We start from the raw sequence: 16,116 nt of genomic DNA, 5'->3' as shown, positions 1-16,116 counted from the left end.
GCAGTTGTTGCTATCACCTCTATTTAACAGATCAGTAAGTGAAGGCTCAGAGATGATGAGTTACTTGCTCATCTTCATTTAAAAAAAAAAAAAAGGAAAGGAAAGGGCAGGTGGAACATCTTAGGTACAAATATGTTGACAGTACAAAATACTCTGAAACAAAATTGCTTTCTGGTGTCTTCAGACCAGAGGATCAGCCTTAGTTTCTTTGTAGAATCAACACCCACAATAAAAGTTATGGCTTCAAGCAATGATTCTTAACTGGTGCACAACACAGTTACAGGAGCCTTTCTGGAGCAGAATCTCTACGGGCCGGGGGGAGGCTTTATTTTATGTATTCTAGAAAAAGAAATATTCTCAGAATACTCCAGTGTGTTCCTCTACCTAGGAATCACTGATTTACAAAGTTCCCAGAAGGCCCCTTGCCTCCCAAACTACCCCATTTAATGTAGAAAATCCGTTAAGTTGGAACTTGCTAAAATAACTGCTTTCTATTTAAATGCAGATTAAAATTAAATCTTATCATTCATTCTATAAGTATTCATGAAGCGCTGCTATATGAAAAGCCTGCCAACTCTGTCTAGATCTTTCTTAAGACTCTTCTGCTCAATTGTGTATTATTTGATATCTGCCCTGTCTCCCATTAGATCATTTCTTTCCAAACAGCCTCAAAATGTTCTCATCTTCTGCTTTACCTTAGCAGCTGGCCCGGCTCCTGTACATAGTGAGTGCTTTTCATTTGTGAAATGTGTGAATCCGTGAATCATGGAATTCACACCTCATCAGAAATGAGTTTACCAGCTTCTCTCCAAAGAACAGACTTTGATTAGACCGGGGGTGCGGTCAGTTTCCGGGTCAGCTGGGTAAGACATCAATGATCTTCCAGACTCAGTTTCTGTATCTGTAAAGAGGTCCTCAAAACACAGTTTCTAGCTCATAATAGGTACGAAAGACATGTCCATTCCCACCTCTCCTTGTGGCTTAAACTCCTGAGGGTATATATGAGCAGTGGGTAGGGAGGTGGACACAGTGGCATCCTCTGGGGGTTCTTGAAATCAGGCTGGACAGACAGCTGTCCACCCTCGATGGCCAGCCTCCTTGCTCCTGCGTGCATTCCCCGGGGGTACAACTAAGTGGCCTGAAGAGTCATTGGAACATGTGTATCTGACTATAAAACATGCTGTAACCTTGGAATCCGGACATCAAAAGGGAGAGCTTCAGTGCCTGATAAAAATGTGTGTTCCTCTCAGCAAACCACTCCAAACCGTTTTCTCCATCCCACTGGGAAGTTTGTCACTGCTAATGTGATTCTTATGGTCTTGCTGCTCTGTAGCCTCTTGATCTTTACTGAGATCGCTCTACCCCTAAGTGTGTTGGAAACAAAATGTCCTATCTGGTGTCCAGAGCTTAAAATAACAGACCGCTGGGTTCCTGCTGTCATGATCCATGGTCCCTCCCCATTACCACCACCACCACCCGCCCCTGCCCCACAGAGCAAGGGGGAGAAGCTGTGAGTGAATGGACAAAGAAAGGGCAAGAGGCAAGGAAATTAGGCATTCTCAGGCCATTCAGACATTCTTTAATATCAATGTGATTTGCTAGAAAGACCGACTTCTTAAATTGTGAGAAATGTTTTGCAGAAAGACTCTTCCCATCTCTTAAAAAAAAAAAAAAGGCAACATTTTTCAAGCAATGCTACCTAAAAGCATGTTTGAGTTTGTTCAATTTGTATCCCAAACATCGTGGTGGTGTGCTAAATAATTTTAGGAGGGACAGCGGCAAGTACTTCTTTATGTGCATCTGTATGCCTGGGGAATAATAAAATAAGTCACTCTCTGGCATCTGCACATATTCATGTTTCCTCTGTTAGCAAATGAGCTTACAAAATCTGCAGAAAATAGAGAGTGGCACCCCGTGCTGGCTCACAAGCTCACGAAATCCGCCTCTTCCACTTAGTCTCAGAGGGAAAGGTCTCTCTTTTTTTTTTTTTTTTTTGCACGCCAATGGTTTAGTAGACAACAAATTTTCCTTCTTTGGCTTCTGATGGGTCATTCTGGGAGTCTCCACTGTCTGCAATGCCTTCTGGCCCTCTGGAGATTGAGTTGCCCCAAACATATTTTTGGAAACGCCACAGACGATTGTTTTTATTAGGGGACTGCAAAGCTTTGTAGTGGGATGCTTTGTGTTTTATTTGTTTTCCTTCCCCTGCCCCAGCTGTTTTTGTTTTAACAGCATTGGAGAGAAGGTTAAAGTGTTTGTGGCCTCTGTTAACCTAGCCCATCTCTCAAGTTGGCAGAGCTAGAAATATGAATGAGCAGAATAGGAATGTACAGGTCAGTAGGATTTTTATACAGCCTCATAAGAGGAGTGAGGTTGACAGTTGGGTTGATCTCAAGTCAAATGAGCGCTTTGGAGCAGATAACTGTCTAAGGAGCAGGTCCCCCCCCCCCCCCACACACACAAAACGTACTTTCTAAGCACCCAAGCACTGCTGGGAGGTAATCGTGCCAAACAAAAGGTATAACATGCGCCCATCTTTTATTTTCCACGTCCAACTGAGAAATAAGACATAGCCAGGACACAATCATGCACTTAACACAGACATGCATGACTTTGGTCTTGGACTAGCAATGATGACTGTTTCTGAGACATCCAGGTCTCCATGGCTATACCTTGTAGAAACCAAAATTCATGCCTGATCCTATCCTGATTTATATTGATTTAACTGGTCTGGGATACATTCTGGGCATGGGATTTTGCCAAGCTCTCTAGGTGATTCTGAGGTGCCATTGAGGTGCTGTGACCTACTACCCCATGGAAAAAAGTAATTAAACTTCCAAACACCTTCTGCGTGCCAGGCACAATATGAAGCATGTTTCTATATTAACCCCTTTATTTCCACCAATCTTTCTGGATGATGAGCTTACTTATCTAAATTTTACAGGTAAAACTGAGGTTTTAAAGCCTTACTCCAGATGGAGTTCAGTTTTTTTAGTCCATTTAACTCCAAAGCCTCTTCCTTTATCAGAGAACCCAGAATCTAGTAAAATAAACAGTCTGTATAAACTCTCCAGAACCCTACATAAGAGATCAGCTCATTTTCTTAATTATCTGAGCAGAGACCTTCTCTGTCTTCTATGTAATATGTGAAACAAGAACCAGAAATTGTTGAATTAGAGGCTTTGAGTGTTAGGAAGGGAATGTGGCCACAATGTCCATTCTCCATGCCACCCTGGCATGGCCATCTCTGTACAAAAAGACAAGTGCTAAAAATTCCTCCTACTCTTACAAGGCTCTTCTTCTACTCTTCAAATGAGGATCTCAAAGCCCACCATAATTAATAAAATCACCCACATCCTGTCTAGATGAGTAGCATTTTATATGTATAAATTCCTCTTTGCCTTCAGGCCCTACAAGAGTAGAATGTTTCCAATTTTAAAGAGTGAGCAATAGAATAATTGAAAGGAGCTGTATTTTGGCCGATGCAAAGGACCTCAAAGGCATTAACGGTGATCTATATGAGGAAACATGGTGACCGTGAAGTGTATCATAATGGCTTGTCAGCCATGCTGTGCTAAATGATTCAAAGATAGAAAAGCCAAGGCAATTCTTAAGAGTCAGCTACCCCTGGGATCAATATTTTGATCTATTTGGTCCACTCTCCAAAGGATCTAGAAGTAATAAAGTGATGACATTAGCTGATGATCCAGTTACTTGGGTTAATCAAGGCAAAGGGGACAGACGGGGCCAATTAAGTAGCTGGGCAACCCAGTGATAGATGAGTCATTATGAGCAAGCCCAAAGATAATGCCATTGGGAAAAGCAATTTAAGTCACTCATGCACTTCCAGGCCAGGAAATCCTTCTAGTCTTTGAGGGGGATCATTTAGGAATCATCAGACCCAGCCTGATGAAGTCATCTATTCATTGTGTAGTTAACGATCAACAAAAGAGCTAAACATACAAGGCGACAGGCCATATGGAATACATTTTGGTGGCTGGGATATATATCTGTGCCTTCATTTGAATCACCTTCTTAAAACAAGTCTTACTTCAGGCCCTCTTTTTCTTTTCCTTCTTCTTCCACCATCTCCCCCGACTCCTTATGTTCTCACCTTCTTAAACGTGCAGTTTTGATGTATAGATGAATTTTTTAAAGTGAAGAGGTAAAGGATCTATACCCTAAAAACTACAGAATACTTCTGAAAGAAATTGAGGAAGACACAAAGAGATGGAAAAATATTCCATGCTCATGGATTGAAAGAATTAACATTGTGAAAATGTCTACCCAGGGAAATTTACACGGTCAATGCAATCCCTATAAAAATACCATGGACTCTCTTCAGAAAGTTGGAACAAATCATCTTAAGATTTGTGTGGAATCAGAAAAGACCCCGAATAAACAGGGGAATATAGAAAAAGAAAACCATAGCTGGGGGCATCACAATGCTGGATTTCAGGTTGTACTACAAAGCTGTGATCATCAAGACAGTGTGGTACTGGCACAAAAACAGACACATAGATCAATGGAACAGAATAGAGAATCCAGAAATGGGCCCTCAACTCTATGGTCAGCTAATATTCGACAAAGCAGGAAAGCATATTCCCTGGAAAAAGGACAGTCTCTTCAGCAAATGGTGCTGGGAACATTGGACAGCCACGTGCAGAAGAATGAAACTAGACCACTCTCTTACACCAGACACAAAGATAAACTCAAAGTGGATGAAAGATCTAAATGCAAGACAAGAATCCATCAAAATCCTAGAGGGGAACACAGGCAACACCCTTTTTGAACTTGGCCACAGCAACTTCTTGCAAGATACATCCACGAAGGCAAGGGAAACAAAAGCAAAAATGAATTATTGGGACTTCATCAAGATACAAAGCTTCTGCACAGCAAAAGAAACAGTCCACAAAACTAAAAGACAACCTACAGAATGGGAGAAGATATTTGCAAATGACGTATCAGATAAAGGGCTAGTATCCAAGATCTATAAAGAACTTATTAAACTCAACAGCAAAGAAACAAACCATCCAATCATGAAACGGGCAAAAGACATGAACAGAAATTTCACAGAGGAAGACATCGACATGGCCAACAAGCACATGAGGAAATGCTCCACATCACTGGACATCAGAGAAATATAAATCAAAACCACAATGAGATACCACCTCACACCAGTGAGAATGGCGAAAATTAACAAGACAGGAAACAACAAGATGTTGGAGAGGATGTGGCAAAAGGGGAACCCTCTCGCACTGTTGGTGGGATTGTGAACTGGTACAGCCACTCAGGAAAACTGTGGAGGTTCCTCAAAGAGATAAAAATAGACCTGCCCTACGACCCAGCAATTGCACTGCTGGGGATTTACCCCAAAGATTCAGATGCAATGAAACGCCGGGACACCTGCACCCCGATGTTTATAGCAGCAATGTCCACAATAGCCACACTGTGGAAGGAGCCTCGGTGTCCAACGAAAGATGAATGGATAAAGAAGCTGTGGTCTATGTATACAATGGAATATTCCTCAGCCATTAGAAACGACAGATACCCACCATTTGCTTTGACATGGATGGAACTGGAGGGTATTATGCTGAGTGAAGTAAGTCAATCGGAGAAGGACAAACATTATAGGCTTCACTCATACGGGGAATATAAAAAATAGTGAAAGGGATTATAGGGGAAAGGAGAGAAAATGAGTGGGAAAAATCAGAGAGGGTGACAAAACATGAGAGACACCTAACTCTGGGAAATGAACAAGGGGTAGTGGAAGGGATGGTGGGCGGGGGTATGGGGTGACTGGGTGACGGGCACTGAGGGGGGCACTTGACAGGATGAGCACTGGGTGTTTGTTATACTATATGTTGGCAAATAGAACTCCAATAAAATATATATATATATATAAATTAAATTAAATTTTAAAAAGGAAAAAAATAAAGTGAAGACAAATATTCTCCTCCTCATTTCTAGTTCTGTCCCACAATTAGGTTGCTTTCTGTACACATACAAGTTTCCAACACTTCAGCATGTTACAAAACAATTCATTTTTAAGCACCAAGGAGGATTTGTCTATGCAGCAAAATTTATACAAATAGTTCTCTGCCTTTCCTTCTCTCTTACTTGTATTCTTGTTGCAGATCTCGAATTTTAGGGTTGAGGGCTTATCTTTTCTTTTTTGAAGGAGGTGGATGGGAAAATAAAAGCATATATGAATTAAAGTAAACCATACTTCCAGCTATGTTTCTGTAAAACCAAAGTCCCAACCAGGGACCCCAAAGTAAAGGTTATCAATGACTTCCTGCCATATTGATAAATTCAGTAAACCACTATTTCATTGCCTGACTTGTCTTCTCCCTCCCTGATTTCTCTGTCTCCCTTTTAAGTTCATTTTCTTCCCAACTACCAAATTTTGGATTCTTCAATCCCTATCCTCCTTTTTTTTTTTTTTTAATAATTTACCCATCGGTCCAGTCTTCATCTTGCTCTACACTTAACCACATCTTACCTGGTTCTTAATCACTCTTTTCTTCTACAGACCATTGGATCATTGCACCTGTTTCCTGTACCTGAAATGCACCCCTCTAATTTTTTACCTGTTAACATCTATCTACCCTTCAATCTCAGTGCACTCATCATGTGTTGACTTCCTCAGATTTGCTCCAATCTATCTAATATCAGTTCTCAGAACACTACATAACATTCTTTATAGCACTCATTAGAGTTGCAATTTTACATCCATTTTTATATGTAATATGTCTTCCCACTAGACTATAAGCTCTTCCCTGTTTCCATTTATTCTCTTCCAATTGCTATTAACTACCCTTGTACTGTCTGCTTCTCTTCTTTGTGGTTTATCATCACTGCCACTGACCAGTGTCTTCCTCTGTCTCAGATTCTGAGAATAAACTTTTCTATGTCCCTCAATTTCTAATCTTCATACCAATTGTCGACTCCCTCTAAATATTTCCCATTCACACTCTACCAGCAAAAGAATCATATTGGTTTAATTCATATTTATTATCTCTTCGGTGATAGACTATCTCATGGTTCTCTGGCCAACACCCAAATGGACTGGCCTTCAATCAAGGCTGTCATGCATCTCTTAGCTGGTGCCAGCATGGTGGAATTGAGAGGTCAGCTTTCCTGAAAAAGTACAATAACCCAGATGCTTTCTCCATCACAGCCTGCTGGCAGAGCCAAAAAGGAGTCTTCCTAGAGAACTGAAGTTGTGTGAAGGGTAGGAACAGAAAACAGGGACAATTGGATCATTCAACACCCTCCTTGTTGGTTGGTGTTCCACTCAGCTAAATTTCCATTCCTTTGCATATATTGTTAGCACATTTAAGAGGTCATAGAAATCAAGTAGATTTGGGCCTGGTAAGCAAAGAAAACCCTCAAAGGAAGATCTGAAGTGTTTTGGAAGCAGTAGAGCTTAGTGAAAAATGTCAGGTGATTAGATAAAGAATATGCCCTTGAGGAGCTGTCTGCTTCTGGTTCACTCTTCTCGGGAGTAGCCCTTCTGGCTCCCCACTCCAAATGAAGAGAGTTCATCAGTCCTCCCCTGTGGTAGGCTTCAGACTAGTTCTTGATGTCCTACCCCTTTTCTCACAACATGAGGCTGTTGAAAGCTTGCTCAGTGCTCAACTTCTGAACTGCCTCTACTAGAAAAACTTGGTAAAACAATGATCCTAACAACTGGAAGAGATACATTTTTTTTTTGAGCTTGTAGTGAAGTGTTGGCTATCATCCATTATCTGGACGGACATCATCCATTGCTAATCTTGGGCATAATGTAGAGATAACAGCACAGATTCTAGAACCTGATTACCCGAGTTCAAATTCTGGCTCTGCTACCTACCAACTATGTGAACTTGGGTGAGTTACTTGGCTTCTCTTCATGTGTAACACGAGATTATAGCATTTAGTTAAATACAATTGTTGTGAGGACTAAATAAATTATTAAATGTCAAGTGCTTATAACAGTAGTGACATTATGTATTTGTGGGCTACAAGTATTATTGTTGTTGATATTATTGTCCTTTAGAGGTAACCTCATCCAATAGGTGGCCACTTGAATTACTCAAACATATTTGGTTATAGGTTGTATTAATTCAACTCAAAACAGCTTAAGAAAAAGAAATGTATGGCAAATCGAACTCCAATAAAAAATATATACAAAACAAACAAACAAACAAACAAACAAACACTTGGGACTTCATCATAAAAAAAAAAAAGAAAAGAAAAGAAAAAGAAATGTATTGGTTCATACAACAGACAGTCCAAAGGATAGACTCACTTAGGCATGGCTAGGCCTAAGGTTCCAGTGATGCCATCAGGATTCTTATTGTCTTGTACCTTGGCTTTGAGTCAATATCATTCTCAAGCATGGTTCTTCCATATGATGACAAACATGTAGCTTAAGGATGACTTCATTCGTGCACTTCTTCTTCAGCAGATCTGAAAGATTCTGATAGGCCCAGGTTGTATTTTGTCATGAACCAATAATCAGGAGGATGGAGTATCTCAATTGGCCAGGCTTTGGTTCACAATACCCTTAGAGCAAAGAGGAAAGTGAAGGCCAATTCTACCTGAACATGATGGCCCCCCTGAAGGAAGGATGTTGAGCACAAAATGCCCACTGCTCAACTCTCGGTCAGGACACAGTCTGAGGCCATTTTCTCCTGGAAGGAACTGGAGACTATGATTGACATATTTACTGACATTTTAGCCCATTTTCCATCTGTAGAGTTGCAGACATCCAGGAGGGATGTTCAGAATATTGAAAAACTTGTCAAGCAAGAGCTCTGATCAGTTTGAAGGGACCCCTGGCCAATCATAATGGAGGTCAGCTGCAACAGCTGTTCCTGCTCAACAGGTACTTTGTATCAGATGCAAATGTTGGACTGATTTCCAGAGGACTCAAATGTCCAATTCTGTTCAATTTTCTGTATCAAGCAGATCAATGTATCAAGCAATACACTCTGGTTTGGGCTGTTTGCTCTCTCGCCTCATTGGAGATAGCATTAGCATAGACAGATGTCTTCAGAACTTTTCCACTCTTTAATTCCCTTTGTCATCTCATATGTGTGACCCCTCCCCCCTCCCACCCCCAGGACACACATAAAGACAGAGGCTAAGCTTTTGAGCTGAAGTACCAGTGACCTAGAAATGGACACACATACCTTCCTTGACCCCCTGTTTGGAGCCCACACTGTCATTTTTTATCTTTGGGGAAAACAGGCCTCCTTCTTCCCTTCCCTCTACTCCTTTACATCTATTTCTCTATCACTACCAAATGCCTCATGAAAGAGTTCTGGTTTCAGCTGGACCTTTTTGTTTAGGTTTGGTTTTAAAGATTTTATTTATTTATTCACAAGAGACACACAGAGAGAGGCAGAGACATAGGCAGAGGAAGAAGCAGGCTCCCTGTGGGGAGCCCAATGTGGGTTTCGATTCCAGAACCCCAGGATCATGCCCTAAGCTGCAGGCAGACGTTCAACCACTGAGCCACTCAGGCATCCCTGACTTATCTTTTTTGAGGGATGTGCTACCCCATTCACGTTCCGGTTAGGTGAAGTACCCTTTGATTAGAGATTTGGGTGAGAAGCAACTTAATGGGCCAGCTTAGCTGGGCTAAAAAGCCTCTACCAACAACAGGGTCGTGTGTGTGTGTGTGTGTGTGTGACTTCTTGTCACATTCCCTTCCCCTGAGTTAATGTCTTCAAAGCACTTAGCACAGAATCCATACACAGTAGCTACCTAGTAAATGATAGCTCATCTTCCTTCTTGCTAGACACACCCTCTGACCCTCTAGCTCCCTACCCAGGCTAGCCTGCATTTAGTTGCTTGCTAGCAGTACCTACCAGCACCCACCACCCACCAATCCTGTCTTCCAGACTCAGGACAGTTCTTCGGCATCAGTGCCCACACCTCCTCACCAAGAGACATCTACCCACCCTATTTTGACCCCCTCCCAGCTAATGATGCAGGCCTACGAAAAACTTAGGAATGCTTGCCAAGTCCATCTGACCTTTGCTTCTCTCTTCCTTGTGAGAATTGATGGATTTCATGCCTGTCTCCTTTCAGGGTTGCAGAGAGTACGGCAGCTGGCAAAAAACACGAGATACTTCAGACAGAGACTGAATGAAATGGGATTCATTATCTATGGCAATGAGGAATCTCCCGTTATTCCCCTGCTTCTTTACATGCCTGCTAAAGTAGCGTAAGTATTCAACGACTTCAGAATAACACTGAAGCCCCAAGGTGATCTGACCAAGACAGTGCTCCTGTCTCTAAGAGGCTCAGCATAGGCATTGCTTGGAATGGGGTGCCAAGTTCAGAATTCACTTGTACAGCTTCCTGGAAGCCACCTGTCAGCCCATCAGCAAGGCCTTTCCACAGGTCTCCTAAGAAGGGAATCAAGTGTACTCTACTTTCAAGCTCTGTGAATCTGTGAATCTGCCTGGCCTTGTTTTGTCTCAGATATTTCTAGGCCTCAACTGTAAATTAAGGATAATCCTGTGCCCTCCTTCTGCCCCACAGTCTTTTTCAGGGGCAACTTCTGGAGACCATCTCTCCCAACATTTGAAAACAATATTACCAGGCTCCATGCTCTCTCAACTGACCTTTCATGGCCATCCTCAGAAGGAGGCAGCCTTATTTCACATGTGGGGGAAACTGAGGCTGAGGACAGTTAAATAGTTTGGCCAAAGTCATACAAGTTGAGCAGTAATAAAATCAAGAGAACATCAAGAGGCAAATCCAAACTTAGGCTCATGCCCTTAACACCAAATTTTAATGCCTTGCCTGTTAACCCATGTGGAGTTGTTTCCCACTGACTGTAATTCTGAAATTGAGCATGAGAACAACTGCATAAGGAGAAAAAATGACTTTTTCTCAATATGGCATAGACAATTTTATCCATGAGCCATTCTCCACACTGCCACAGACTACCTCTATTATTAAAAGGAAGTTAATTAAAGTCCTTTCTAAATATAAAATGTTTATTTGGGTGTCTGACCATGTGCATGGTGGAAAGTAATAGTCAACATATATTTATGAGATTCTGAAGGTCCTGACTCTTCTGCAACATAACCCCATTGTTGGAAATTTCTGCTTGACTCTCTAACAGTCTGAATAGATTGGTAGAGCATTTTAAGTATAAAGAGGTTCGGGGGCTATCATTTGAGAACTCGTGGTGGATAGGACTGAGTTATTAGTTCCCAAAAGATTAATTCTTCAGTGTACATTCTTGTATCATTTCACCATAGCAATATAGCAAGCAGTTAAAACACACACATGAGTTCTTTAGCATGTACACCGTTACCACCAATGGGCCCTTTGCTCATAGATCTGGATCAGGCTAACAATGCATGGAGTGAGTGATCAAGAGGAGAGTGTGCTACAGAAATGTCACATGGGATACTGCTTGGTACTTAAGGCAGGGAGCAATGGCAACAGTGATTCAAAGTATCATACAATCCCAAACCCTTTACCATCTGATTTTGGAAAGTACAGAAGAAAACCTACATTTATTCAGAATGGCTGGCAAAATGGTATGTTCTGAAAGAAAGATTTCACACTTAGCCCATTTCTATCTAGTATTTTACCATTAGCTCAAATGAAGACACCAAAAATAAATTTACTTTATTTTTGAGAGCCTAAGGTTCTCAATGCTGGAGGGTGGCAGTAGGGAGCATGCCAGATAGTTCTGACTTTGATGGTGGGGGCTGGAAATAGAATCTTACCAGGAATCCATGCCATGAGAAGAGTCCATGAAGAGTAAAAACAAATGCATTTAAGTTTAAGAATTCAACTTTGCAATAACAGAAAGAGAAAGGGAGTACTGCTCCTTTATATTTCAGGAGTCCTAAATGGACAACAGCTAATGAAAAAAATAAAATCAAAGGGTGTTATGTATAAAAACTGTGCTCCCTGGTGTAGTGAAGAGTTTAGAATGAGGAAAAATTTTACTCTGCCCCCTGCTAGCTAGAGGATCTTGAACAAAGTTGCCCAACCTTCTGATGCCCCAGTTTTCTCATTTTTAAAACTACTATGAAATAGTACCTATTTCATAATTGTTTCAATTAAACATGAAAAAGTCTATCAGCATTTATGTTGTCTCCTAAATAGGAGCTATTAGGTGGGAGCTGTTCTTATTAGTAGTTCATTGTTAATATATATAAAGCACTTAATATAGTACTTGGTGTACTATCAGCACTTAATCAGTGGTAGTTATTATTACTACTACTAGTACTTCTACTAGTATAATGATTATTAGTATTAGTTTCAACTGAGTGCAAGACTGAGTCACCATGGTTGCATGGCTCTCCAAAATAATTATTGCAATCTTTGGTTGCATTAATAAAAATAGAACTTTTGGGAAAATAATAGGTGGAGACCCTGTTATTGTGTGAATCAAATATGCCATGTTGGACATGGGATGATATGTCAAACTATCTAGTACCTTCCAGTGAAGATGTTATTTAAGGAGGAGTTAATGTGGCTGAATGCTGATTATATGCCAAGACTGTTAGACACAGTGATCACCTATCAAGGGTGGACTCTTGGCCCTTATTTATGAACAAGGACACCAAGACCCATAAAACTTAAACTACTTTCTAAGGATCACTCAAGTTGTAAGCAGTAGGGCCCAGAATTCAAAGCCAGCTCCATTTGCCTCCTAAACCAGGGCTCTTTTCAGTGCATTGCACGGCTTCTGAAGCTTTAGTCCACAGGGGGAAAAATGCACATCTCATTAAAGCAACACAGAGTATAAGTTTAACTCTCAATGGTGAATTGAAAGACATCAATCACTGCAAATGGAAGAAAAAAAAAACACTAATTGCTTGAGTTGCCTAAGGAAACTTAGAATAGGTTAGTTACAAAAGGTAATGTCATCTACAGTTGGCAGGAGTTGCTGCCAAGAGCTTCCCTGCTGCCTGGCCTTGTTTTTGTCTCAGATATTTCTTCAACGGAAAGCTTATATGGAGAAAAGCTTTTGAGACAAGGAATTAATTATATAAGCCAGTGTATGAGCACATCTTTCGTTTGCTCATTTTCAACCCTTTGATTTTATTAAAGCACTATGATTTCTCCACATGTCCACCCACTGCAGATGAAAATAGTTTCCACCCATATATCCTTTTGAGCAAAGTTTCACTGCAACTCTATGCTGGAATCTTCCATGACATTCAGTATAATGTGATTTCACCCATAAAACATTCACTTACATAATCAAGGATATATTGCATTTACTATCTGGTGCAGAGTTTACATTTTCCTTCCATGGACCTTGTCATACACTTGCAGGATGGTAGGATACAGGATGCAGTGATGCTGCACATAATGCAGTGATAATGTTTTATTATTATTATTATCCACATAGTCTAGTTTCTTTCAGCTCACACTGGCTCTAATTTGTTTTGGGGAGTACAAACCCAGAGGCTCATTATATAAAATAAATGTTCAGGACAATCAGACACATTAACTAAAGGAGGCCAGGTTTAGTAGTGTAAATTTTAAGCCCCAAAGTGCTCCAAGGAGGCCTCAGATTAGCCTAATGAATCAACAGTCATATATTTTGCTCTACATTCTCTGGCAAAACTCGCTTCCTCTGGTACAAAGAAAAACATGCAGACAGTGAAAATGGTCTTTGGGGAGTCCCGAAAACTAGCCTGAGATCATGGGTCAGGTGGTTTGTATTCTAGCAATAAAAGGACTTGCCTTGTTTCTCAGATAATTATGGGCTCTCATCCTGTGTAGTTCCATGGGCAGCCTTCCATAGGGTGAACAAGAAAGAGAAAGAACAGCCTCTGCTTTTCAAGCTCTCTCAGAAAGCTTCAATCTCCTTGTTAATCTTCCCAGTCCAAATCAAAGGCGAATCTTGCCTTGCTTGGGCCACGGGGCCAGAGAGGCTGTGTGTTCAGTAGATCTTGCAATCTCCATCACTTCATTTGATAACATGCATTCTGCATGAGGCAACCAAAAAGGCAGACAGCTCCATTGCAAGAGGAATGAATAAATGACCAGGCTAACTCTCTATGTCTGATTCAAGAATTCTTCCTGAGTTATGACTGGAAGGTGCCGTGGTGCTGCCAGCTTCCAGCCTAAAAAAGGACACCAGAAACCTCTTAATGCTAAAAACAAATCTGAGGCATTTACCTTGCTTGTGGGCAGAGACATTTAGTAATTAAGGTTTCCTGCAGAGAGCAACAGAGCACAGAGTGGGGAAAGATTCACTTAGGGGCATTTTTTACATTGGCGCTTAGCACAAAAAAATCTACAGACATTGAGAGCTCAATATTCTAGAGTCATTACTGAAATTAGCTCTGAAAAAAAGGGTCTAGAAGCAATGAAGGGGAAGAAATCACAGCTGAGAAATTACACCCTGTTTCAGAAAGCTACCGACAAGCCTCTCTCTGTGTACACATTTCTTTTTTTTTTTTTAAGATTTTATTTATTCATGAGAGACACACACAGAGAGAGAGAGAGAGAGAGAGAAGCAGAGACACAGGAAGAGGGAGAAGCAGGCTCCATGCAGGGAGACCGACATGGGACTTGATCCCGGGTCTCCAGGATCAGGCTCCAGGCCGAAGGTGGCACTAAACCGCTGAGCCACCGGGGCTGCCCGTGTACACATTTCTTTCCCCATGTCCCTCTTGCCCCATTTCCCCTTCAACTCAATCAATGGGTTTAATATCCTTGAACATACATGGGTGTATTCATTCACACAATAAAAAAATGAGGAGACCCTTGCTATGTTTCCATCTCTGGTTTAATGGGGAAAAAAATCTTTGGCTCCAGAGTGATAATAGAGCTTGGGATTAGCTCCTGCAGACTCTCAGATCCTGGTTCTCAAATTATAGTCACTAAGTATAGGCTTCTTGAAATTTCCCTACTCTATTATTGGTATTAAATTTTTAAAACATACAAGTTTGCACTTAATATAGGTTGTTTCTTTATGTAATTGTATTGTGTTAGCTGTTGGGTTTTTGTTTCTGGGAATCCTGCAAACAAAGGACTTTACATCAACGCCAACTCGTTAAACCAGGTTCATGTACATCAGCATTTTCTGCTCAATGTCAAAGACTCAATACTCACAATGCTCTAAAGAGTGTGCCAGGTCCCATAATATACACACTTAGCTATGGGTGCCATCAAGGAACTGCCCCATTTTCTTGTCAATTGTATGCAACAGAAGTTTAGTAATTTCAGTCATCTTCTATTTATTGTTATAAGAAATGTCAATTAGCCATATTCATTTTCTTGCCACATGATTTTGTCATCTCTCAGCTAACCTTCTCTTTTACCTTTCCCATAGGGCTTTTGCAAGGCATCTGTTAAATAGAAAAATCGGGGTGGTGGTTGTTGGATTTCCAGCTACTCCCCTCGCAGAAGCTCGGGCTCGGTTTTGTATTTCAGCAGCACATACGCGGGAGATGCTAGACACAGTGAGTACACCACAGGCCAACAGAATCACCAGTACTGGTACCTTGCATTGGGAGCACGTTCTTTTATTGAGCTAGCTTAAGTTTCCCTGGGTTTCTCTTAGTGTTTTAGAAAACCAACACTAATAAAACTCACTGCTAAAAAAACAAGGGTATGCCAACAATGCCCAACGATGTGATCAACTCAGCGAATAGAAAAAGAAAATGAGTTCAGTGAAGATTTGACTCAAGGCAGTGTTTTGGTTTCATAAAAAAGACTGACTGAGTAGCCATATGTTGTACTAGTTACTTGTTCCTAAATGCAAAAGCTAATCTGACGTGCTATTTCAGCACTGACTGCCTGCAACCTGACACTTCTCATAGCCGCCACGTCCATCATAATAAAATATGACCCAACTAAGCAACATGTTGGCAAAGCAATAACAAAGATAGGTCCAGACCTACATGGGGTATAAATGATTTAAAAACCGCATTTCATTGTCTTTTGGTTTTGATCTTTATGTGAATGAGTGATAGCAGAAAACTAAGCTATCTCAATCAGTTTGGGCTTGATGGAACTGTCTTTAGTGACAAAGCAATTTAGCAAACCCACTGAGTGTCTACTATGTGCAAAACCCTGGGGCAAAAACTCTAAGAGGAGATACTAATAAATAAGCAACTAGTGATA

General features: G+C 41.0%; 1 protein-coding gene and 1 long non-coding RNA gene across 3 annotated transcripts in view; one reads left to right on the top strand and one right to left on the bottom strand.

The window, feature by feature from the left end:
• Positions 1-16,116, bottom strand: part of LOC144297925 (uncharacterized) — a 42,884-nt gene that overhangs the window by 3,908 nt on the left and 22,860 nt on the right. Inside the window, exons 2-4 of the long non-coding RNA XR_013364865.1 lie at positions 13,726-14,108; positions 10,031-10,106; positions 8,297-8,467 (exon numbers count right to left, since the gene is read on the bottom strand). This is a non-coding gene — a long non-coding RNA (uncharacterized LOC144297925). The remainder of the gene's footprint in view (positions 1-8,296; positions 8,468-10,030; positions 10,107-13,725; positions 14,109-16,116) is intronic.
• SPTLC3 (serine palmitoyltransferase long chain base subunit 3) overlaps positions 1-16,116 on the top strand; it is a 149,335-nt gene that overhangs the window by 127,296 nt on the left and 5,923 nt on the right. For both annotated transcript variants that reach the window (XM_077872196.1, XM_077872195.1), the window contains 2 exons: positions 10,087-10,222; positions 15,323-15,452. In XM_077872196.1, coding sequence (XP_077728322.1) covers positions 10,087-10,222; positions 15,323-15,452 — 266 coding nt within the window. The remainder of the gene's footprint in view (positions 1-10,086; positions 10,223-15,322; positions 15,453-16,116) is intronic.

This window comes from Canis aureus, chromosome 26 (genome assembly GCF_053574225.1).
Source record: "Canis aureus isolate CA01 chromosome 26, VMU_Caureus_v.1.0, whole genome shotgun sequence".
Taxonomy (NCBI): domain Eukaryota; kingdom Metazoa; phylum Chordata; class Mammalia; order Carnivora; family Canidae; genus Canis; species Canis aureus.
Note: the sequence above shows the minus strand (reverse complement) of the source record. Positions and strands in the feature narration are given on the sequence as shown.